The sequence below is a fragment of the Toxorhynchites rutilus genome, chromosome 2 (assembly GCF_029784135.1).
Source record: "Toxorhynchites rutilus septentrionalis strain SRP chromosome 2, ASM2978413v1, whole genome shotgun sequence".
NCBI lineage: Eukaryota > Metazoa > Arthropoda > Insecta > Diptera > Culicidae > Toxorhynchites > Toxorhynchites rutilus.
The window spans coordinates 7,601,073-7,627,692 of record NC_073745.1 but is presented as its reverse complement, the minus strand read 5'-3'; the positions used below and the strand labels follow the sequence as shown (position 1 = coordinate 7,627,692).

Sequence of the window (26,620 nt, the reverse complement as noted above, 5' to 3'; positions counted from 1 at the left end):
TTTAGAGCTCTGTTCGAATGTATTACTTGAAGTCGATACCGTTCATCAGTGATAGTTTCAAATGGTAGATGGTTCCAATTATGTGTCTTGACTTTGGTATCGATTGCTTTCCAGGTTTTTTTTATCACCAAATCAAAATCATTGTCTCTGAACCGTTCAAGCGTTATGTTGAAATCACATCTTATAAATCCAAATCATATTCGTACACTTCATATTTTTGCATTTTTTTTTTCAAAGGATGTGATATAATACAGATAGAAGCACTTGGTTCCGTCTCTACGTTTGATATATTCATTCGAAATACTAATCTCTATGTATCACATTGCTTACGTTTATAGAAAAGTTTATCGCAAAACTATTCCTGCATTCCAGCGGTTGGTTTTCGTAAAATCGACAGTAGATAAAATTTCAAACAGGTTCAACAATGTCCAAGTACTGATCAGGTAGCGATGTTTTTGGTCTTACCACCACTTGTTCTATCTCCTGTTCTTTCCGGTGGTAGCTCGTATATAATAATATTTAAAAACAAAAGTTAATCTGGTTACTGGTATAACGGTAGATTGCAAACAAAACAGTTTAACTGAAAACATCTAAAATTTCCCTCCAGCTAACACAAAGTGTACAATACTAGTAGAAAATATTCTAAAACAAATACATCCATACAAGCTTGCTCTTGCGGTGGTTCTTCGCGATTCTTAGCTTCTCCTCTTTAGCTAACCTTGTTGATCATTTTCACCAGTTCCGTGTAGAGGATGCAGTTACGGCTGCGGGGTTTGCAAATTTCCCTGTGATCAAGTCGAACACCACACACTTCTCCGATGCCGGGATCTGTCGTATCAAATAAAAAAAAATGTTGAAAAGTGGAGATTGCTGGTATGCGGTACGGCGCAAAACCTACCGGCCGAATCGATTCCAACGATGCGCAAGTATAGAACCGACATCAGCGTCAGCGCCGTTTCGACGAAGCTGAAGACGTCGATCTTGAGATGACCCCCTCGGTAGAGTGCCACAAAGCGTCGGTGCAACTCCAGGATGCTGGCACAGTCTGAAAGTATGTTTCAAGGAGACTTTTTAGAATAAACGGATGTATTCAAAAGTGGAGTCTTAATAGATGGAATTTTATACATTCACTCGTCGTCGAAAACTGCGACAAAATCGCTGAATTAGCCGAGAAAGACCGGCATAGTAGCAGCCGTAGCATCGGCCAAGAGCTGGGGATAAGTCATCAAACCGTTATTAACCATTTGAAGAAGCTTGGATTCACAAAGAAGCTCGATGTATGGGTGCCACACATGTTGACGCAAAAAAACATCTTTGACCGTATCGACGCATGTGAATCGCTGATGAATCGCAACAAAATCGACCCGTTTTTGAAGCGGATGGTGACTGGCGATGAAAAGTGGGTCACTTACGACAACGTGAAGCGCAAACGGTCGTGGTCGAAGCCCGCTGAAGCGGCTCAGACGGTGGCCAAGCCCTCATTAACGGCCAGGAAGGTTCTGCTGTGTGTTTGGTGGGATTGTCAAGGAATAATCTATTATGAGCTGCTTCCCTGTGGCTAAACGCTCAATTCGGACCTGTACTGCCAACAACTGGACCGCTTGAAGGTAGCACTCATGAAGAAGAGGCCATTTTTGATAAACAGAGGCCGCATTGCCTTCCATCAGGACAACGGCAGGCCACAATCTTCTTTGGTGACGCGCCAGAAGCTCCGGGAGCTCGAATGGGAGGTTCTTTTGCATCCGCCGTATAGTCCGGACCTTGCACCAAGTGACTACCACCTGTTTTTGTCCATGGCGAACGAGCTAGGTAGTCAGAAGTTAGCCACAAAAGAGGCCTGTGAAAATTGGCTATCCGAGTTTTATGCCAACAAAGGAAGCGAGCTTCTATAACAGGGGTATTATGAAGTTGGCATCTCGTTGGGAACAAGTAATCGAACAAAACGGCGCATATTTGACTTAAAACAGATGATTGTAACTAATTTTATGAAAAATGAAAATTCAAAAAAAATACCGCAGGACTTTTTTGACAGCCTAATATTATGAGCTGCTTCCCTATGGCCAAACGCTCAATTCGGACCTGTACTGCCAATAACTGGACCGCTTGAAGGTAGCACTCATGAAGAAGAGGCCATCTTTGATAAACAGAGGCCGCATTGTCTTCCATCAGGACAACGCCAGGCCACACACTTCTTTGGTGACGCGCCAGAAGCTCCGGGAACTCGGATGGGAGGTTCTTTTGCATCCGCCGTATAGTCTGGACCTTGCACAAAGTGACTACCACCTGTTTTTGTCCTTGGCGAACGAGCTAGGTAGTCAGAAGTTAGCCACAAAAGAGGCCTGTGAAAATTGGCTATCCGAGTTTTTTGCCAATAAGAAAGCGAGCTTCTATAACAGGGGTATTATGAAGTTGGCATCTCGTTGGGAACAAGTAATCGAACAAAACGGCGCATATTTGACTTAAAATAGATGATAGTAACTAATTTTATGAACAAATGAAAATTCAAAAAAAAATACCGCAGGACTTGTTTGACAGCCTAATATATCGATTCAAGACATCTCCTTCATTTTTCCTTCGGAGAGGAAGTAAAAGAAGTTGGCCCGGCTCATGAGTTGTTGAGTCTGATAGGTAGGAACAGGTGGAGTCGCCTCCCTGATGTCGGTGATTGGCACTAAAGTGACGGAAATAGGCCGACGAAAAATAAGCGAAGATAAAAAAAAAAAAATCTCCTTCATTTATTAATTTTCGGGGATATGGGGCAGGATGGTCAACGGAGTTAATTCCTTATTGAAATGTTAGAGGAGGGGTACCCAAAAGCACATTGGTTCCATTGCTGTCAATCAACTAGCTCTTATTTGGAAAACGGTGATTTCACAGCAATAAAAACTGATCCGAATTTTGATACCTTAAATCTCGAGAACTTGATGTTCGAATAAAATATTCTCAACTTCAATAATCTTTCTCTTCGGCATTTTACGTGTTCGTCATTGTCATTCAAAATCTTTAGTACATAATTGAAAATTTTATTATTTGTTTTTTTTTTATCAACGTTATTGCTTCGCTGTATGTCCAAAAACCAGTTATCTACTATATCTAAACCATCATTTGCAGAGGATAGACAAAAACAATAAGCCGAGGCATTGTTTTTTTTTCAATTTCCAAAAATACCTTTTGCATCACTTGTACTTCTTCCTAGTTAGGGGATTTTACTTATCTCTATTGCTTCCCGAAACTGGAAATTGTTACTAGTTTAATGCTATTCGGAGACTCAAGAACCGTTAAGGAACAATCGTGATGACGGCATTTCTATTCTCATACAATGGATACACAAGTGTCCACACAAATTTTCTGAAACTGGTTTCAACCCTTTGCGGTTTTTTTAAATTGGTATATGGACCCGGTGCACTTGATTCCCCTTGAGAGATGTTGATAGTTAAATAAGATAATACAGATGTTAATTTAAAAATTCCGAACAATCCGGAAACAAGCTAAATAAAATAAACAATTGTCTGTCTGATTCTTATGGACTTTTGGGGTCGGTGAAGGTTCTTATGATAGTTCGAGACCCCTCCCCCTCTCTAAGGGATGGTTTTAGGATGTAATGAATATTTCTATGGTAGTTAGACACTCATCCCCCCTCTCTGAGGATGGGGGGGGGGGTGTCCTACCATACAAATCAAACACAAATTTCTGCATTACGTGGGAATCAATCAAGCAAACAAAACCAAAGTTGGCATGTGAAGGTTTTAGGGTGCATAAAATGTTTCTATGGTGGTTAGACACTTCTCCCCCCTCTCTGCCATACAAATGAAACACAAATTTCTGTATAACTTGAAAACTATCAAGTAAATGGAGCCAAATTTGGCATGTGAATGTTTTAAAGGGCACGAAATGTTTCTATGGTGAATAGACACTCCTTCCCTCTCTCTAAGGGGTGGCTACCATACAAATAAAACACAAACTTCTGCATAACTCGAGAAATAATCAAGCAAATTGAGCCAAATTTGGAATATGAGGGTTTTTGGGTACGAGAAATGTTTCTATGATGGTATGACACCCCTCCCTTCTCTGGAATGGAGAGGGTGCCCCATAAAAATAATACACATATTTCAACCAAACATGAAAATTGAAAATTTTCGGAAAACTCCGAAAAAAATGGCAAAGTTCGAAAAGTTCAATTCGCATATGTTCTACTATTACATATTGACAAGCGTTATTAGTAACGAAATTGATCTTCGTTCGAAAGTGTAAAGAAAACGTGGATGTGATAACGAAAAATAATTTTTGGGTAAGACGAAGTTTGCCGGGTCATCTAGTATTGTAATAGAAATGATTTGGTGTCCGTTCCTCACGATTGAACTCGAGAACAGAGCAACTGATTTTAACAGTCAGTATCAGGATAGATGTGTCTCATTCTGCTTCAGGTTTATTTGTAAAAAAAAAATATATATATAAAAAAAAAAAAAAAAAATATATATATATATATATATATATATATATATATATATATATATATATATATAATATATAATTAAAAAAATTGAAATAATAGAAGCGTTGGGATAAAACTGGCACTGGAATACTGTGATGTGTATCTCTTCAAAGCTATGACATTATTCAACTTTTCTGTTATTTCATTGCATTCTAATGCGTCTTCAAAATAAACCGTCAATTACATCATTGTTCATCTGTTCATAAATTATTCGTGGTTATTTCAGAACGATTCATATTTCATATCGAATCGATTATAGCTGCTTTCGGTACACTCGTGGACCATTGGTTTGTTGCTTCCTGAATTGGAAACCTCACTTGTTCCTATCAGTTCGCTAGACCCTTCTCACCAGCTGTTCAATTGAGGTGCACCAATCGATCAATCCCGTACCTATTCGTAAATCGCTTCAGCAATCATGAGCGCTAATTTAACCGGTGACCTGTTCTATTAACCACACGCATTAGAATAATGTATTCTTCACTGTTGATTGAGAAAATAAAGGGTGTGTCACATCAAATTGCATCACGGAAAAAACACTGTAGAAATTTAATTTTTAGGAATTATATTTTCAGCTTTCGCTTATAATCAGATAAAAGTGTATAGATCACGCTGGCCATGCTTCACTGTCAATTTTTCGTAAATTTGGAAAAATGACGTCGAACGAAAAAGAGCGTCGTGAATTAATCCTGTGCACTCATTTCGAGAATCCGGAGTTGTCACATCGGGACATCGGTAAGATGTTGGGAATCGTCCAATCCACGGTCAGCAGAGTACTAAAACGATACTTCGAGAACCTAACCATCGACCGGAAGGTGAAGAACGGCAAAAATGGATGCTCCATCAGTGAAAAAGATCACAAGCGCGTAGTTAAGCAGTTTAGACGTGATCCGAGAAGTTCGGTCCGGGATGTCGCCAATAAGCTGAATTTGTCAAGTTCATTCGTCCAGCGGACCAAGCAGCGGGAGGGCTTGCGTACATACAAGGTTCAGAAGGCTCCTAACCGCGACGAAAGGCAAAACATGGTGGGGAAGACGCGAGTCCGGAAGCTGTACACCGGAATGCTGACGAAGCCGCATTGCCTGGTAATGGACGACGAAACCTACGTCAAAGCGGACTTTCGTCAGCTGCCGGGCCTGTTGTTCTTCTCCGCAGAGGACAAATCCAGCGTTCCGGAGGAGATTCGCAAGCAGAAACTATCCAAGTTTGCCAAAAAGTACATGGTGTGGCAAGCGATCTGCTCTTGCGGAAAGCGGAGCGCCCCCTTCGTGATGACCGGCACGGTAAACGGGCAGGTTTACCTTAAGGAGTGCCTACAGAAGCGCTTACTACCACTATTGAAGCAGCACGAGGGCCCGACCATCTTCTGGCCGGATCTCGCTTCGTGCCACTGTTCAAAGGACGTGTTGGAGTGGTACGAAGCCAACGGGGTCACCTTTGTGCCAAAGGAAATGAACCCGCCCAACGCGCCGGAGCTTCGCCCAATAGAGAAATAGTGGGTGATTATGAAGCAGGCCCTCCGGAAGAACCCAAAAGTTGTCAAATCGGAGGCGGACTTCAAGAGAAAATGGATTTTTGTTCAAAAAAAAACTACAACCTGACGTTGTACAGAACCTTATGGACGGGGTAAAGAGGAAGGTGCGAGCATACGGGCTTGGGCTCGAAGTATGAATAAAAAGAAAATGCCAAAAGTTGTTTAATAGTTTTTATTTTACTGTCTAAAATTTTCAAAAGGATCGGTCTACTGGGCGAATTTCTACAGCGTTTTCTCCGTGATGCAATTTGATGTGACACACCCTTTAATGTAATCGACAATCAAAGTCACATTCAATCTACAATCTACAGGGTCTAATCCAAAAATCACTTCATTTAGAACGATTTCATTTGGAAAATGAGAAAAATGGCACTGAATACAGTTGTCAAACGTTTAATTTAGTGGGAATAAGTAAAGAAAGCTGTTAGTTAATGTTTTTACATACAGTTTAATTTAGTGGGAATAAGTAAAGAAAGCTGTTAGTTAATGTTTTTCAGAAGTTTTTATTAGTTTTCTCCCAAGAATGAATAATGCACTTGATTGTTTCTATCAATCAATCAGATTCTAGCTTTTTTTGACGTGGGACTACGTCTAACCGGAGTATATGGGGGTGAAATGAAAACCTAAACACAGAACATTTAGGACAAAATGAAAGATTCCGAATGCTTATAACTCGAACATTTCTTAATAGATCGGAAAGATGTTTGCTTCAATTGATAGGAAATATTTCTACGCGTCTATCACAATTGATAGAATGTTATTTTTCCATGAGATAAACAGTTGAATAACTGTAAAATGTCAAGCGTTATCTAATCATCCTAACTGCCAAGTTTTGATTGGCCCGATTTACGATTTCCCTAACACAGACTTCAAAATCAATGTACCTGTAGGAATCCTCTTTGCAAATATACATGCAAGTCGGGGGTATTTTTGTTTCCACCGAGCTGTGTTTCCCTAACACTGACTTCTAAATCAATGTGTCTGGGGGAATCCGCTTTGGAAATACAAGCAAGTTGGGGGTATTTTTGTTCCCATTGAGGTGTGTTCCCCTAACACGGACTTCTGAATCAATGTGCCTGGGAAATAGAAACAGAATATGTTGCATCGACAGTAATAGATGTATACATTGTTCGTTCTATGGTTTAAATTTTTAGTATCAATTACAATTCGACAGTTAGTCAGCTAGCGACCAGTTTGCCGGCGGCGGCGATGGAGTCCATTATCAGCATCGAGATATTTCCGCCGAATGAAAAGTAGAGGAAGGAAGTGAGAAGGTCCCACGTCTCTCCGGTTATGTCCACGACATTACCCACCCGTCTTTTATATTTCGCTGTAGTATCATTTTCAATACTTCCTGATGAGTAATTAAAAATCACGATTTTTACACCATTGCATAAGCTGGGCGACTTGGAACGTGGTAAGAAAACCGAACCACTATCGGGACGGAAGTTTATTCCACGGAAGAATCTGTCTCTATCGGTAGACTTATTTATCTCGCCACCAATTCTTCGATACGTGTGTGAGGTTTTCCGATCGTTACCTACGTCTATGTATATGGACGTATTCAGCTACATTCAATTCAAAAGGGGGATAACCAAAATGATGATAAGTTATTGCGAGTTCGATGCTAGAACGACTTTTCACTCGATCCTTTGGGTCATTTTCTGTTGTGTGACATTCAACCGGATCCTCAAAGAGTATGATTGGCGGAAACAAATCATCCATCGGGTGCTTTTTTTAGATTTTCTACCGAACACCTTGAAACAATCGCTGGGTTATTCCAATGTCAAATAGTCGTAGGAAAATCTCGAGACCATCAAGTGAAATAGTAGTCGAAGCACAGTTCTGTTTTCTAAGTTATGTTTTGTTCCCCAGAATTGCATAATGTGCGAATTGATAAGCTCCGTGGATGCTTGACACAAGGTAATTCGATTTACGTAATTATGTTGACCGTTTTAGTTACGCAAGACGCAAAATCCTATCACCATTTTCCCCTCGTTACGTAGGTGCCGAACACTGATATAATGGAATTGAACTCATCGGAGTAGGAATTCCAAACGGTGATGGTCATCTAGATCGAAGATTTCATATTTCACCAATTTAATATCTCAGATCTAAGATTATCGATATCAGAAACAAAATTACAAAATTACTATCATTGCATACTCAAGTTCCTCAAATACTAAGCGGGTGGAAATGTTTTTACCAGGTTTTTCGGCGTTTTCAGGGCACATACCAACATTCAATTCAATACTCACTCTTCTGAATCTCGGTCAGTTCGATGGACTGACGTAGCAGGGGTAGATTGAAATCCGCCAGCGGAGAGCCCCTGTGTGGCACCGAGTAGAAGAATGTTCCGCGCGATGATCGCCACAGCTGTTCGGCGGCGGGTCGTCCGCTTTCCCATGCATCCACAATGATTTGCTTGATGAAGAGACCACCCTTCGAATGGCCAACCCAAACGATCGGCTGTCCCTTGCCGACGCCCTTAGCAATGAGCATATCGGCCATCTCCCTGGCGCGATCCACTAAATTGGAGCTGAAAAAAGATACAATATATTGTTCACCATCGCTATGGAATTGTACACAACAAGCGAAACACTAGTCGACCGCGAGTAATCGGTTTCCTATTTTATTAACCATAGAATTAAGGAAACATGTCAATATATGCTAATAGAAATATAGTTAAGAGTATGGCTCCTTTAGCTTATGTAACTGAGCTTGTAAAAATAAACGGATTAATAAAAAAAAAAGCGAAACACTCACCGATTTCTCTTGGTAATCCACAGCGGCCTCCAGAGATACGGATCGGTAGTGTAGTTGAGAGCAAGTACTCGCACTCCGGGGCAGTCCACCGGTAGCCAGTCACCTGGCCAGCAGGGTGACCACGACTCGTCTTTCTTCACTTTTAGTTTTCGCTTACCGTGGTGTCGCTTTTCCGTGTATCCCTGGGCGATTCGATTATTGTTTTCGTCCTCGATTCTTAACCTAAACGTTGGGAAGCTGTATTCCATCTCATCGGCAAAGTGAACCTCATCTGGTTCACCACATTCGTAGGTAAACTTTCGTTTCGACAATTCGTAGGACGTCGTTTGAACCGCATCGAACTGCTGCTCATCGTCGTCGCTTAATTCGATGGTGTCCTGTTCAAACTTTGGTTTCTTCGATACGTGGGGAGGAGCGAAAAGGTTGGCCCGGGAATGTCTTTGTCGTTTCGGTGGTCTTACCGGGGGTTTCGGCGGTCGCTCGAAGTGCTCCAGTTTTCCTTCACTATTCCATAGACCTTGCTTCCAAGTATTCACCAGCGATCCATGCAAGCCATGAATAAGCACAACATCAGCTCGGATCGGCTCGCCTGCAGGTGGTTCCGCCAGCACTACCAGTTCGACACACTTATCTGGCGCATCTCGTACATTCGATGCTGTAGACTGTTTGGTACAAGTATCCGACTCTTCCCGTTGTTTGCTTGCCTCGATCGCGTTTCCATTTGGGGTTGAGGAGTTATTACGGAACTTGATCACCCGCAGCAGTGGGTCAATTCGATGGACCACTAGAAGAAGAAACAGAATCCACGTTAGACAGGATATTTGAGGATACAGCTCTTCACTGCTGACCTCCGACAGAAGTCGGAGGAAAGGTATATTCTGCGCCGAAAGTGACTCAGAAGAATACGTCTGTATCATTCCGCTTGTTGATCCAAAATAAAAAACCTAGGAAGTATCTGAAACGCTATCGCTTCCATCGGTTTGGAACTTCCAACCGTGAGCCTAATTAGATTTTGCACCCAATGCTCGTGTGCAAGTATTTTTATCATTGGGTATTGATTTTTCGAACAATAACAGCGACTGTAGCTGATAGAGCTGAGCCGTCAACTTCTAATAATATCGTATTGATTCGCTTTTTTTTCCTTGGGAACTGTTTTTTAACTTATGCAATACGATATGTGCTACAGGTGTGATTATTGTGACGCCTTTATTTTCGCAATTCTAACATGCGCCAGGATAATCCGAGAATGGGGATGAATTCAACGACTCATGGCGAGGAAGAATATTGAAAGCGATTCCTTCATAAGAGGTAACTGAGCAAGAGGTATAACAAGCAAGGTTACCTACATGTTTAAAGTTCAAAATGCTGTATCGATTCCCTAATTTAAGGAAGCTTAGTTCACGAAAAAAAAGTACACCCGTGGCCGAGTGGTTAGCGTCTCACATTATCATGCCGGGTGTTCGGGTTCGATTACCGTTTTGGCCGGAGGATTTTTCGTCAGAGAAATTTCCTTCGACTTGCACTGAGGTCACGCGTATTCTAGAGCTTGCCCCTCGGAATACATTCAAAACGTGTTATTTGGCTTAAGAAATCTCAACTAAGTATTAATAAATGACGCTAGTTAATGCATATGTTGAGACGGCAAAAGTACCACAGGGAACGTTAACGCCATTCAAGAAGAAGTTCACGAAACCCATGTTTTTTTATATTTCTTTAACGTTATTATTCCCATGTCAACTGGTCTTACGTATTCAACCGCCATGGAATGCAAAAAGTCGACAAACACGACATTTACGTCATCGTTTACGTCAGGGATGATAAACGAAGAAAAGCAAGGCAAAACCACAAAAGTGAGATGGAAACGTGACTTTGACAGGGTGCTCTCTGAATTCATAACTATTCGCATTTCCCTTAACACTCCTATACTCGCGCATTGGTCTGTCAGACCGAGAAATCAATAATTCGTTCATTTCTCAGAAGATATCAACACTACGACTTTGCGTTTCTCTCTAGCTTCGTTATTCGTCGTTCGTCATCGTTTAGCGTATCGCATGTGTTGGTACAAAGGGGACGTGTGTCACTTTTTTAACACTTTCGGTCTGACACACCGACGCGAGTATAGGAGTAACTTTTCTGGACAAGTGCCTTTTTTCACATTCTAGAATATTGTTGAATGAAATGTATAAATTGATGTTAATGGCGTGGAATATTTATTGAATATAATGCATAAGATCATTACCGGACTATTCTTATTTGATTTCAGCCCCTTTTTGTAACAGCATTGAACGGATCCATATATTAACTACTCGTCGATATATTCGTCGTTAGATTCATACGCTCAAAAGCAAAATATAAATGTTTGACTTTCGTATAGTTATTCGCTAAATATAATGGTCATACATATACACACTTTTGAAAGAATTTCACTTGTGGAAGAATTGTAAACAGTAAACTATAAACTAATCGGTGGCTTATGGTAATTTTTAACAGTTACAGTTTCGGGGATATTTTTTATAATGAAAAATATCAACAAAAAAACAAGAGGAAGAAAAGGAAGTTCCTAGAAATCCTTTTATATCATCTTTTTATGCCCTATCTATAAAAAGGCATTAATCCTTAGTTTACCAAGAATACAGAGACAAAGAATATTAGAAATATGCTAACTTTATATTCCAGAACCTTTATCATCTGGTGATTATATAGAAGGTCGGTATACATTCTTCGATAAAAGACCCGAAAACGCGCAACAACTGCATGAAATGAAAAAAATATGTTTGCTTCGAGCATGCAGTTATGCTATGTTCTGATTCTTACTCCAATGAAACCACAATCGATTAATACGATTTCATATTGTTTTATAGCTCTTTATACTTCCATGAATTATATTCAGTTGCTTACTTTCAATTAATAACAGTGAAAAATTCAATATTCAGTATTTGTGTTGGAGTATCAAAAATTACTCTGTTTTGAGGAGGCTGAATTAGATGACTATTAAAACATAAAAAAGACGAAGAAAACATATTTTTTGGAGTTTTTTCATTTAATCATACCCTCTTCTTCAAATAAACGCCAATAAAGCCTGAAAAATACACAATGACAACATTACAGAGAACGCGAGTATACGTGTTATGATTTTGCACGCGAGTACAGGAGGGTTAAACTATTAGACTCTTTTTGATTGAAGCTTGAAACATCGTACGAAAGAAATGATTAATAAGTAGATTCAAATAATCATAAACAAATTACTTACGCGTAAAGTAACAGATCGACGTCTAGACCATTTATATTTGATCAGGTCATCAACAGATACCCGATTTTTTCTTTATTTAACATATGGTAGTGAACAAGTTCTCTGTAGATCTATTCAGCTACGAGAAAAAATCCTACAAAACTCACAAAAGGGGACATATAATCTAAAACTAAAGAAAGAATATATTACAAGGAAATTTTAAACTTTGTACTCAATTCTGTAGGTTATTATTTCAAGGCTTCCGTGGCCGATTAGTTAGTGCCCTACATATCATGGCGAAATCACTCAGAATCTACTTTTTCCGAAAAAGTAGATATAAAAATATGTTCATTTTCATCTGTATGATATACAACAATATTATTAACATCCAGTTATAGCTTAAACTTATTTTAAAAATTTGTAACTTCTGTATGAACCTCAAAAATCTGTGTTCTGTAACTAGAGATTCTTGGCCTCAAAAATTGGTAGAAATAAAGATTGTCCGCAGATATGATAACCCTGACAGCGATTCCCATCCTATCTCGGTAACATTTGGCTTTTTCGGCATCAGTGTTAGACAGTTGTTTCAGTTCCAATGAATGCTTACGGAATTGGCGCTTATATTGCGTGGACATATATTCAGCCGTTCCAATCCAAACTGATATAGTAGTTCTCAGATTTTCGTGAAAAAATGGAGTTTTGTTCTCTGTTGCAAAATATTAGACCCGTATTTTTCATTTTTTCAGGGTACCCATTTTCATTTTAGGGTGGTTCGAAAAATCAACTATTTCCCCTTTTTTCCAAAAATGACTTTTTTCAAAAATTCATAACTTTTGAACTACTGGACCGATTCAGATGTTCAACATATCAAATTAAAGCGAATCAGCTGGTCTTTTATGAAATAAATACTACGGTTTCAGGAATTTTGATTTTTTGTTTTCATTGTTATTGATTGCATTTGTCTTTTATGATGGTGGACAATGAAGATCTCGGGACCAATGGCGTTATATTTTTTTATATTTTTTCTTGAAAACTGAGGATTTTTTTACATAACATATCCAAAAACCTGAGAGACGTTATTTTTTGTTCTTGAGTTATGATTTTTCATAATTAACCGATGGTCTGTAAAATCATTTTTCCAATTAACTTGACTGAAAAATGACTTTTCAAAAAATTTATAACAATCAAACTACTGGGCCGATTCCGATGATAGATATACCAATTGGAACCAATGAGTTGGTCTTCTTCCACATTTGTCTTCTTACCACAAAATACCACATTTTCTATAACGACAACCTTTATAGCGACAAATCTCGCGTAACTTTTGAAAAGGTCCAATGTAACATTTTCGTCAACTCGAGAAAAATGAAGTTGAAGACCCGAACATTATTCCGCGAATTGTCTTAAAAGGGTATCGATCTTTATCACTACTTTTACCACTAGCAGTCAATAAAAACTCTGAAAAACCAATCGTAACAGTTGTTCCGTGATTTGAGCTTAAATTTGAAGCCTCGGAGCGAAAAATGTTACATTGGACGTTTTGACTGCCCTCGTTTGCACATTGGACATATTACGTTTCACGATAAGATTTTGAAACTAACTACTGAAGAACAATCGAAACATCAGCATTTCATTCTAAAGACAGATTATTACTGTCATCACTCGTTGAATTGCACTGACATATATAACAACACCTGAAAGAAACAAAAACTCAAAACGACCGAAGTACGACTTCGTGTTGTTTTGATTGCTTTGTTACTTTGGACGTTTCGAGCGTCGGAGGAAAGAGGCGTCTGAAGTATCAGCCGAGTGCTTAAAATCCGAATCTGTACATTGGATATTTTTTGCATCGGCGATTAAAAGATGAAGAAGATAGATACGTCAACGATTGTTTTTGTAATGCATTCAATGATTGAAAACTAATAGCGTGCATCCATTAACTCGATTTGTTTATATTTGTTACATAGGACCTTTTCAAAAGTTACGCGAGAAATCTCTCTATAATGACATGTCTAAAGGTCCCTTCAAAATCGCATAGAAACTCTTTTCTTTATTGCGACATTTCTCTATAACGACCTTTCCCTATAACGACACATTATCGCTTCTATTTACTAAAACATAACATTCTCTATTGTGACAATTTTCAATTTCACTCCACTCATAGTGTGTGTGTGTGTGTGTTAATGTCAGTGCCTACGAACGTAAATAGCAGAGATCGAAATGCTCGCCGATTTGAGACGAAAAACATCCGTTTTCAGTCACAGGCAGTGTTTGGATTTCGATCAAAATCAAATGATACACAATGTGTCATGCAAGTAAACTCTCACGAACATATAACCAAATATGAGAGGATCATTCAGATACTTGTATGAATGTCAGCAATCACTTTTGTAACATTTAGTGATTAAACTAAGAGAGGAACGAAGACTGTTGTTTGCATATTCGAGTTGTATCAAACATGGCACACTATTTTCGAAGCCTGCATACAAGTTTGAACCGCATATATCGTCTCATTTTACTATAGCGAAACCCACTGCACAGACAAGTGTAAAGCAATAAATGATACAAGAAAAATTACCATTACGTCACAATTTGCGGAGAGCAGCGAATGGGAAAAAAAAACGCGAGAGTTTTTGCTTCTCACTGGAGCGGTGTTGCTAGTAAAACTATGCGGTCTATATGAATATACACATTTCAAGGGATAGCGGCGTTAAAAATGGAAAATATAATCTGACTACTCTTCCCTTAGCCTCTATCGAGCTAAATAATCATATAGTTTGCACTCTCTGAGACTTAAAAATCAGGATCTGCTACATTAGCTGAATATGAATCTTTCGCTTTGCGTTGTCCGTATGATCCTGCTGTTTCATGATGCATGGAGAGGTCGGTATGCATATGTTAGAGGCAGAGAAGAAAATAAGCTTTCTGCACTGAAAGCGTATATGATAGCTTTGCTTGCATGCTGGTGTGCAATGAAGTGCGAGCCGATGCAGAGTTGTCTCGTTCTCTTTTGTGTCGTGATTTGCAGCACATAACAATAATAGAATACCGCTAGGGGAAATGTTTCCTAAAAGATCATATGTGAACGAACGAAAGCGATTTTTTCAATGGGTGGATCATTTGGCAAACACTGGTCACAGGGAAAAATAGCTGAGAATATATGAGACGAGAGAATGTTATACGCTCACTTCGACTCTCGCGAGAAATCCAATGCCGATTTTTATTTTTCGTCGAGTCACGATTGCCGAAAAATGGTTTCGTTTTCAGTGATTCCTCGATGCCGATAATGGTTTTTCACTTCTTCAGTACAGCTGAAAATATTGCATGAAAATATGCGGCAATATTGGGTTTCATCGTGAAGTGAACATGAGATGGATTAATATTTGTACAATTTAGACGCTATCCAAATGCAGATCGTTTGGACGCTGTCCAAATAGGCTAACGTTGGTAAAGTTAGCTATGATTTTTCGCTCCATATTTCCAGTATCAAATGAGAGACGAAAAAGCATTCTCGTTGAACTTCCGAGATAGAGATTTTCCACATCTCTTTCTCTCTGAAAAAGAATTTTCGGTGAAAAGGAAGAGACGAAAATATCAACAATACACGGTTCATCGAAAACTAGATTGATTGACTGAATATTTATCGCGCAGCCGAGCGAGAATTTCGATCTCTGGTAAATAGTCTATGTTGTGTATTATAAGGTTTAATCAACTTTGAACATCTGTTCACGCCCAATTGATTTTGAAACAAATTAATCGAAGAATTGTTCTTCAAGTGTCCCGTCCTAGAATGAAATTGCATCAAAGGGCCTGGCCGGGTAAGGGAGTAAAAAGTCCCCCAAACCAAATCACCAGCTGTATGGAAAATATTGTATAGGATACTAAATAAAACATTTTGGCAGTAGTACCATATATTTGAGTCCTTATATGGTACACCATAGGATCTATGGTGAAAAATGCACCTTTTCGTTTTTTTCACGCCATTCTCAATAGCTTTGAGACAAAAATATGAAAATTGAAAGTACATCAATTTTTTCATTAGAAAATCAAACACTTATAAAAAATTTTAAATTTATTTTTATTTTTATTTTGAATTAAATTTTATTTTTTTTTATTTTGAGATTCAATACTACAGGGTAACTTCGATATAACGTACATTTTACTTTCAAAATTGTACGTTGTATCGAATTGTACGTTATATCGAAGCATGATAAAGAACTCTGAAACGTAGCTTATATTACTTTATTGTGTTGCTGTTTGAGTAAGGTTGATGAATAAAATCAATTAGAAGACGAAGTCAACTTTTCTCATGATGTTTCTCTCCGTTTTGTTGATTGAAGTTTGACTCATTTAGAATCCGGAATCACAAAACAGTTGTATTTCGGTATTGGTTAAAGTTACAACACAAACTTTAGTATCAAAATACAGATAATGTATTGTTCTTTCAGAAAAGAAATATTCAAATAAAAATTTTGTTTTGGACTTTGGTGTACGTTATATCGAGGTAAAATGTACGTTATATCGAGTGACGTTATATCGAGGGTACGTTATATCGAAGTTTCCCTGTACTCTAGTTTGTATTCAAATTTCTCCCTTCGTCTATCTAAGGTATATGTGATTTTTTTCAGACTTTTTAGAGTGTGTATTAAAAACTCTGAGACCCAATTTTACTCTTATTTTTATTTTAAGAGGATTGCGCGAAAAAAAAAGTTTTTTTTGGCCTTTGGACATTTTTAATTTATTTTGAATTTAGAGACCCATTACTGCTCTAATATTTTAAAAATTTTGTTTTTCATGTGTCTAAATTTTGTCGGTATATTTAGAGTATTGCGCTGTACAATTGTTTCTCTCGTATCTTATAAAATTATATTGTACTGCGTATTTAATTTTTTTTATTATTAGATTTTTTGATGAAAAAATAGTTTGAAGATATTTATCGATACGCCTCAGTAAGATGTACTTTCAGTATTTTTTCATATTTTTGTCTCAAAGCTATCGAGAATGGCGTGAAAAAAACGAAAAGGTGCATTTTTCATCATAGATCCTATGGTGTACCATATAAAGACCCAAACATATGATACTACTGCCAAAATGTTTTATTTAGTATCCTATACAATATTTTCCATACAGCTGGTGATTTGGTTTGGGGTTTTTTTACTCCCTTGCCCAGCCAGACTCTTTGGAAATATAAAAAAAAATTTTTTTGAGCCGCGCAACACTGAAAAAAAATCTGAACACATTTAGGAACACATTTAAATATGAATTAGAGTAGTACTGAATCTCTAAGCCACAAATTTTTTGACGTGGGACTACGTCTAACCGGAGTATATGGGGGTGAAATGAAAACCTAAACACAGAACATTTAGGACAAAATGAAAGATTCCGAATGCTTATAACTCGAACATTTCTTAATAGATCGGAAAGATGTTTGGATCAATTGATAGGAAATATTTCTACGCGTCTATCACAATTGATAGAATGTTATTTTCCATGAGATAAATAGTTGAATAACTGTAAAATGTCAAGCGTTATCTAATCACCCTAACTGCCAAGTTTTGATTGGCCCGATTTACGATTTCCCTAACACAGACTTCAAAATCAATGTACCTGTAGGAATCCTCTTTGCAAATATACATGCAAGTCGGGGGTATTTTTGTTTCCACTGAGCTCTGTTTCCCTAACACTGACTTCTAAATCAATGTGTCTGGGGGAATCCGCTTTGGAAATACAAGCAAGTTGGGGGTATTTTTGTTCCCATTGAGGTGTGTTCCTTTAACACGGACTTCTGAATCAATGTGCCTGGGAAATAGAAACAAAATATGTTGCATCGACAGTAATAGATATATACATTGTTCGTTCTATGGTTTAAATTTTTAGTATCAATTACAATTCGACAGTTAGTCAGCTAGCGACCAGTTGCCGGCGGCGGCGATGGTGTCCATTATCAGCATCGAGATATTTCCGCCGAATGAAAAGTAGAGGAAGGAAGTGAGAAGGTCCCACGTCTCTCCGGTTATGTCCACGACATTACCCGCCCGTCTTTTTTTTCAAAATTTCAATATTTTCTTTAGTACTAAAATTTTTGATGAATTTTTTTTTGATAATTTTTCTTGATACACCGTAGTAAGATGCACATTCAGTGTATTTTCAAATTTTTATTACGAAGCTTTTGAGGATGGCGTAAAATAAACGAAAAAGTAAGTTTATAGATCCCATGTTAAACCACATAGGGGTTCAAATAAACCGCAAAAATTTCTTATTTAATATCCTATACAATATTTGCCATACACCTGGTGATTTGGTTTGGGGGCACTTTTTACTCCCTTACCCGGCCAGGCCCTTTGCAATAAATTTGAAAAAGATTGTGTTGTTTGCGCAATTGTTATATGGATAAGGCTTTTGATGCCAAATTCAGGCAAGAACTTGAAGTATCGTTTGTTTCACTTCGAAAACATTCATTGCTCAAAATGGATTAAACTATACGAAAATCTTTAACGCTAAAAAAATTGGACATAGTTCAAAGGTTCGAAAAGGATACTAAAAAGACAACATTATCTAATACATTCAATGTGCCGCACAATGCGAATACATGCGTTATCAAAAATATGGACTAGAGTCGTGAAAAGGGTAAGAATATTGGTTTCAATGATGTTCTATTAATATATTTTGTCCGATAAAATCAATCATTTATTAAATCAGAACCTAACGGAGCATTCAACAAGGAAATTAAAAGCCCATCCAGCGAGCAGATGCTTTTCAGAATATTTATGCTGGTTTATTAACAAAAAAAAATCAAAAAAATTGTTTACTGTTTTTTTCTATCTAGAAAAAAATTTGTATCGAACGAATGAGCTGAGTTCATTGTTTAATGTTTTTTGTTTCAAGATCGCTAGACATCATTCGCTTTTGTTTCTAATATAAAATGATTGTTTTGCGTGAGCTTGGGCGTTTCTCTCCTTATAGCGAAATTTGAGCTCTCTATAGCGACAAACTTTTATAGCGACAATTCTCTATAACTACGGTCCCTTGCGATGTCGCAATAGAAAGCTTTCACTGTAACTTAAAAACGAAAAAAGAAACGCCTCGCTTATATTTCGATATACAGGGTGGGCCATTTAAAGTGGAAGCATCTGGCAACCCCATAACTTTTGACAGAGATGTCAGATTAACAAATGTCATACCGCGTTGGAAGCGTCATTTCAGTACAATTTTAACCATGGAACAATACACACCTAAACAACGCGCTGAAATTGTTCAGCTGTACATTCAAAATAACTTCTCAATTGTGTTAACTAAACGTGCGTGGAAAAATAAAAATAAAGTTAAAACATCGCCTGGAGACAACACTATACGTCGATTATATGCCAAATTTATATCGTCTGGTAGTGTTGGTAATGCCAGTCATCTGTCCAGACAACGACCAAGACGTTTCGACGAGAATATTGATGCCGTTCGAGCCAGTGTTGCAGAGACTCCATCGACATCAGGTCGCCATCGTTCGCAAGAGTTAGGCATCTTTTTATTGCCATTTGTTCGTGAAAATGAATTGGACAATTACTGGTCCCAACAGGACGGCGCTACATGCCATACAGCGGCTGCCACGACCAAATTATTGCGCGAAATGTTCCCCGGAAGATTAATATCGAAAAACGGCGATTATGACTGGCCCCCGAGATCACCTGATTTGACGCCTCCTGACTTTTTTTTATGGGGATATTTAAAATCCAAGGTATACACTGGTAAACCAAGGACCCTGGCTGCGCTGAAAGACAATATCCGACAAGAAATTGCTGCCATATCGGCCGAAACATTGGGCAAAGTGATGGAAAATGCCGAAAAAAGGGCACATTTTGCGGTCAAGGCCAGAGGCGGTCATTTACGAGATATCATAATCAAAAAGTAGTTAGAACAAATCTCCTTGGACCAAAATAAATGAATTTCAAAAAAAATAATTTAAAATTCCACTTCTTTACTTTGCTATTGCAAAAACAAATCCTTCCACTTTAAATGGCCCACCCTGTATTGTGTGAAAAAACCTCAGCTTTCATGAAAAAATATAAAAATATGGCAGCCTTGATCTCAAAACCATGTAAACTATGAAAAGCAATTACAATCAATTATTACAAAACCAAGATCAAGGTTTGATATTTTTTAGAACAAGACAAGCTCATTGGATTTAATACCATATATCGATCATCTGAATCGGTCTAGTAGTTCAAAAGTTATGAATTTTTGTGGTGAAAAAAATGAGTAGAATTGACTTTTCGGACCATCGGTAAATTTTGAAAAATTATAACTCAAGGACAAAAAATAACGCCTCTCTGATTTTTGGATATGTTATGTGGAAAACCCCAGCTTCTATGAAAAAATATAGAAAATATAGCGTCTTGGTCCCGAGACAATGAAAACCATAAAATACCAACACAATCAAAAACAACGAAAACAAAATTCAAACTTTCGGAAATAAAAGAAAGTTTTTTCTAAAAAAAGACCAGCTTCTTGAATGGCGTTAACGTTCCCTGTGGAACTTTTGTCATCTCAACATATGCATTAACCAGCATCATTTATTAATACCTAGTTGAGATTTCTTAAGCCAAATAAGCCAAATTTTGACGTGGGACTACGTCTAACCGGAGTATATGGGGGTGAAATGAAAACCTAAACACAGAACATTTAGGACAAAATGAAAGATTCCGAATGCTTAAAACTCGAACATTTCTTAATTGATCGGAAAGATGTTTGCATCAAGTGATAGGAAATATTTGTACGCGTCTATCACAATTGATAGAATGTTATTTTCCATGAGATAAATAGTTGAATAACTGTAAAATGTCAAGCGTTTTCTAATCACCCTAACTGCCAAGTTTTGATTGGCCCGATTTACGATTTCCCCAACACAAACTTCAAAATCAATGTACTTGTAGGAATCCTCTTTGCAAATATACATGCAAGCCAGGGGTATTTTTGTTTCCACCGAGCTGCGTTTCCCTAACACTGACTTCTAAATCAATGTGTCTGGGAGAATCCGCTTTGGAAATACAAGCAAGTTGGGGGTATTTTTGCTCCCATTGAGGTGTGTTCCCCTAGACTTCTGAATCAATGTGCCTGGGAAATAGAAACAGAATATGTTGCATCGACAGTAATAGATGTATACATTGTTCGTTCTATGGTTTAAATTTTTAGTATCAATTACAATTCGACAGTTAGTCAGCTAGCGACCAGTTGCCGGCGGCGGCGATGGTGTCCATTATCAGCATCGAGATATTTCCGCCGAATGAAAAGTAGAGGAAGGAAGTGAGAAGGTCCCACATCTCTCCGGTTATGTCCACGACATTACCCACCCGTCTTTTTTGGACTACCCTGAAATGGCAATGGGAATCCTGATAAAAAAATTAAAGAATACGGGTCTCATATTTTATGATAAGGAACAAAACTACCACTTTTCACGAAAATCTGTGAACCACTATATCGGTTCGGCATGGAATGGCTGTATGGTGACATACGCACTCGCGTAAATTTTTTTTAGTTGGGTTTTCAAGAGAAATAATTTGTCCTTAATTGATGCAGTTTTTGAACAATACCTCTGTATTCGGGAATCACCTTGTGGTATGAACAAATGGATGCTCCCACAGCCAGCTTGTATCTTCTGTATCGATTCCATTTCGTTGTCAGATTTTCATGGTCGTTTCAGGGAACACATGGCGGGATGCACATTTGTACGACAAATCATATTTTTCACTCGATTCCTAAGATTTCTTTATTTTATTTTATTATTGTTAGCGGAGACTCCAGTGAAGGATGTGAGAGCAAAGATTGCTTTTGCGAATTGACCAATCAGAACGCGGGGTTTTCGTTTAGATAATGCTTGATATTTTTCATTTTTTATAGGTGGATTCAAAAAAAAAAAAATTCTTTCCAATTCTTTAATGTAATAAGCTATTATGGAGTGCTCAATTTAATCGACGCAAAAATCTCATAAGCCCCTCATGAAATTACTGAGATAAGTTTGAAATTGGAAAAAAATATCACGCTTTGATCGATATTTGTTTTTCAATTTGTACTCACAATATATTCCCGAAAAATGAATCCTAGTGAAGCCTATGTAATTTGTTTTGAGAACTGAAAAGGATATTTTCAATTGTCAGGAAAATCCATCTTGTTTCATAGTAGGCAGTTCGGCTAATACAGTAATCAGTGGGTAGATACCACAGTTTGTAGAATCGAATGGAATTCTACAAACATTTGAACAGAAGGAAAAAAATTATAGGAGGTTGTGTCCAAGATACGACCGCATTGTTGACGTAGAACTACGCTGTTATTTTATATAAGTCGCTTATTTATACCTTCGGATATTGTTCTGTAATGCTGTGAAATTTCAAAAACAACTGCTTAGTAGAATAATCTCTGAAATGATTTTTTCATTGTAGAATCAGTTGACGATAATTGATTGATGATTCATTCTTGCCCTCGCAAAACAATACACTTGCTGATCGTATGTCGTAATTTATTTCATTTCAATGCATTGAAAATTTACCTCGAACGCTATTCCGGTGGCCTTTTCGCAATTGACATAAACTCGGCTACAGTAGATTATATACATGTTGCACCAGCACCATTATTCCACATCTCATAACTACATCAATATATCTTTGGCACCCCATGGAAACAACAACAATGACAACACTTGCAAGTATCAAATATCAATGCTACATGTTATCTAGTATTGCCTCAAAGGAATCGCACCTCTAGGCATTGTTCATACAATGTAAACCAAGCGCCAAACATGCGTTCGCCATAGCATGCATACAGAGCCATACATTGGTGGCTTGAAACTACTAGGAATATAAACACTTCGCATCATTTTGCGCTATTCTCAAAAGATACGCTCCTTTCAATATTACTGGCCTCGAAAAAAAGCATTACTTTCTCATGCTCGAGAGAAGCGCAGCTGTCACCCTTAGTGGAGGAAGTTTTGCTACTGGCAAGCGAAACCTAATCACATACAAAATTCCAGAACGACATTTGCTTTCTTGGTGACTAAACAAGCGAAATAAACTCTTTTTGTTAATAACAACCTCGAAAACAGTAGCAATACTTCATTATGATCAATATTAGTGCAAACCCAGCAAACATTAAATCGTATAACTTTGCACATGATAAGTTACATATAATTTCGTATCAAATCACAATCGCATAAAATATCAATCAAAATATCGATCATATATATCTAAAATCGCATAAATTGCAAAAACACGATTTTCCATGTCATCGATGGATTGAGTGGTAACGTTGTCGTATCAAATCGCATATCATTCCAAAAAGCATCGCATATCGTTATATACGGCTTTATATGCGTACAAAATACGGCATATGTATATCGCCTCCACTTTTGTGTGTATATGCTAGTTATCTGCATCATATATCATACAAATGTGTCTTGATTGTATGTATATCGCCTCCAATTATAGCTATTCATACGACTTAATGTTTGCTGGGAATGCAATCCTAGTTGAAGGCAGTTTTGCGACTGGCACGCCAACCCAAATAACTTATAACATTCCAGTAAGACATTCAATATATTTGGTATTCCCCAAATAATTTTTTGGTGCACAACCTTAACGCCTGCTTCGCCATAACGTCAGTTTAATGCATTGATGCATTGTAAAAGGCACCAACGAAGCCCTTATGAAGACGGAAAACAAACAATGTTAACTGCTTGGAAAAAGACTGAAATATGCCACACAGCTTGTACTCTGCTGTAACACCGATCAATGCGAATTCGCTGATGAGTTTGTCAAGAACGACCGCCTTCACTATCAGCGGGGGGAGCTTAATTTTGGTTGCTGCCTGGGTAACGACGTATACATTTTCTACCGACGCGCAAAAATCGCCTACTTCGCTGTTGTTCGATGCGGTCTCACACTCGCAAAGGCTCGGTTCAGTGCGAGCGCTTTTCACTGCACCAATATCGCGTGCATCATTAGATGACGCTTACCTCGAAATTTTATTGCACCTGGCAATGCGTTCGTTTTTTGTAGGGCTCGAGCTTGCCTTCCTCTTCTTCTTGCTCATCACACACTACGCGAAGCGTCCAATTTAAGACGCGGAAAGAAAAACACACGATACGAATAACGCGAAAAACGAACAGAAAAACCAAACGACGATATCCAAGTTGGATTACCACTGGTGGGGTCCAATCTTAGATCGAAGCGCAGCGAAAGCAAAGTGAACTGGATTGCTCAACAGTCCGATGCCGAATGAAAGTTTGCCTCAGCGAGATTCACTGTTTATACTCTAGGCAAGTGTTCCCCTTCATTCTTCTACTTTTCCTTTGTTCACGGAGACTTTAAATCCTACGATTTCCCCTCCGTTGGTCGTCGATAAGTTGCTCGTTATTGACAGCTCTGTTCGGGAAAGCACATAAATGGACAGAACAAATGTATGGGAAATTGGAAACGCTTAAAGTTTTCATGAATTTCAACCATTTACAAACCAGGGGATTCTAATGTATAGCATATTAAACAAATCTTACGGAATTTCCGATTCGTTTAGTATGTAAATCGCCAAAATCCGTTCGCAGCAAAAATAGTTATTGACATTAACTTTATTTCATAAAAACGTGACCTGTTTTCTGATTTGGCACCCTTAATGAAAGACGTAGTTCTACGTCAAAACGTCAACGGCCATCAAACCATGATCACTCAAAAAGCAATTGAGGCTCAGCAGCTACTTCGTAACGAAAACAATAATAACAATCGTCCTGAAAATGCAACCGCTATGAATTTCCATCCAAGAGATTTTTTTTTTGGGCGTGTCTTGTTGCTATTTATTGGTTCAACCAGGGAAGCTATACTCTTGATGCACAAAAATAAATGCAGCCATGGTGTAGCACTTCGAGTTCCAAAATCAATAACAAACAATGGAAAGTAGTTCCATCGGTTCATGTTGGTAGCTTTTGATACAAATATGCATGCACTTAGCGATGGCTGCGAGAGTCAATATCATGTTTGCTTTACCTTTTGTTACATTATCGTTTTGAAGTGCCCCGCGATGCTTTGCAGTTCAGTACACAGGAGCTTAAAATAATGTGGAATTATATTGAGCTATTGAAAGATCGCTTAGATAATGATTATTGGTTTTTGAAGGCCGGATAGTGCCATCTTTACGTTTCACAACATCATCTCCAGACATTTTTTCACACTCTACTGAGTTATTTACTGAGTTAAGATTTGCAAATCCAGTTCAATGTTATGTTAATCGTGAACATAATTGATAAGTTTAAATTCCAATTCTACAACTTCATCATTTTTCGACCAGTATGATCAGTTTGACCGTTCAGGCCATCAGTTTGATGCCAAATAATGTTCTTCCTACTCGTCTGCTCAAACTTGCTTCTCCGAATAAAATCAAGGCGTGTTATTTTGCTTAGAAAATCTTAATTATAGGTACAATATAAAAATGTAGCACTACTATAGTACGTTTATGAGGCGAAATTCTTCCGTGCCATCATAGAAGATAAAAAATATACACACTCGTCCCCACGCCAAAGAAACTATCCTTTTGGAAGCAAATCATTCATCGTGCCATTCTTCCTAGTGAGCCTAGTGAGTTCGCCTCATCTCAAACAAACGCCTAAATTGTTTTCTGGCAAGTTTTTGTAGAGTTAGATTAAGCATTAACATAAAGCTATATTACTTTTTGATGCTCGGTCGTTTCGTTCCAGTATTTGTGATGCCATTTACAACAGATGTACACCACAACTTCTCGTTAGCCCTCATACGACTCCTTACCATGTTGTTTCATTTTAACATCATGATAATCGGGATATCACAATTCACACTCATTTACAAATCGTCACTTAATAATAAATCTACTGCATTCAACGTGCCCCGCATTTTCTTGCTGCTACAGTGATAGACAATCGTTTAGCCGCACTTGAAACACTTACAAAACAACTAGGAATGTTCTTTTTATCGGGATACTTTTTTGCTGTAGTGATAGTATATTTAAGTCAACTTTATTGAAAGGACGTGCGTCACAATCACACACACACAAGGCGGCATCGGTGGATTCAAACATTCAAACGTCGTTTTTTCCCGAGACATTTAGCCGCAGGGCATAAAAATCAAGTTTTCGCATAATCACCAAGTCTTTATCTGTGTTTTTTGAAAAAATACATTGAGATGTTCAATTTACAAAATAAATATTAGATTTGCAACTTAAGAAGTTGGTCAGATTAGCGATTTATGTAGAATTTAAAGGAATGGCGAAAGGTATTCTATTGACGGAAGAGGGGCAGAATAATAAAGATATTCAGTGAACAAAAGTTTTCTTTTTTAGAGGCGAATGAACTGAAAAGTTTAAACCCTCTTAAAGCCAAAAAGAAGAAGAAGAAGAAAAGTTTTCTAATCGCTCGATCGTAACGAAAATTGGTCTATCTGAGAAAGTGGTACGGAATTTCTTTAAATAGTGTAAATATGGGATATAACGACTAACAAATGGGAACACCAATGTTACTTTGCGTTTCAAAGGTCGAATAAGACACGAAGCAACCAGGAAACGACGTCCTGCTCATATATTAAGGCAGAATCGTTCGTTCCAG

General features: G+C 38.0%; 1 protein-coding gene across 2 annotated transcripts in view; it reads right to left on the bottom strand.

The window, feature by feature from the left end:
* Nucleotides 1-268: 268 nt before the first annotated feature.
* The window catches only part of LOC129767690 (uncharacterized), a 58,702-nt gene continuing 32,350 nt past the window's right edge, over nt 269-26,620 (bottom strand). For both annotated transcript variants that reach the window (XM_055768822.1, XM_055768821.1), the window contains exons 4-7: nt 8,790-9,573; nt 8,282-8,562; nt 899-1,045; nt 269-828 (exon numbers count right to left, since the gene is read on the bottom strand). In XM_055768822.1, coding sequence (XP_055624797.1) covers nt 710-828; nt 899-1,045; nt 8,282-8,562; nt 8,790-9,573 — 1,331 coding nt within the window. In that variant the 3' untranslated portion in view covers nt 269-709. The remainder of the gene's footprint in view (nt 829-898; nt 1,046-8,281; nt 8,563-8,789; nt 9,574-26,620) is intronic.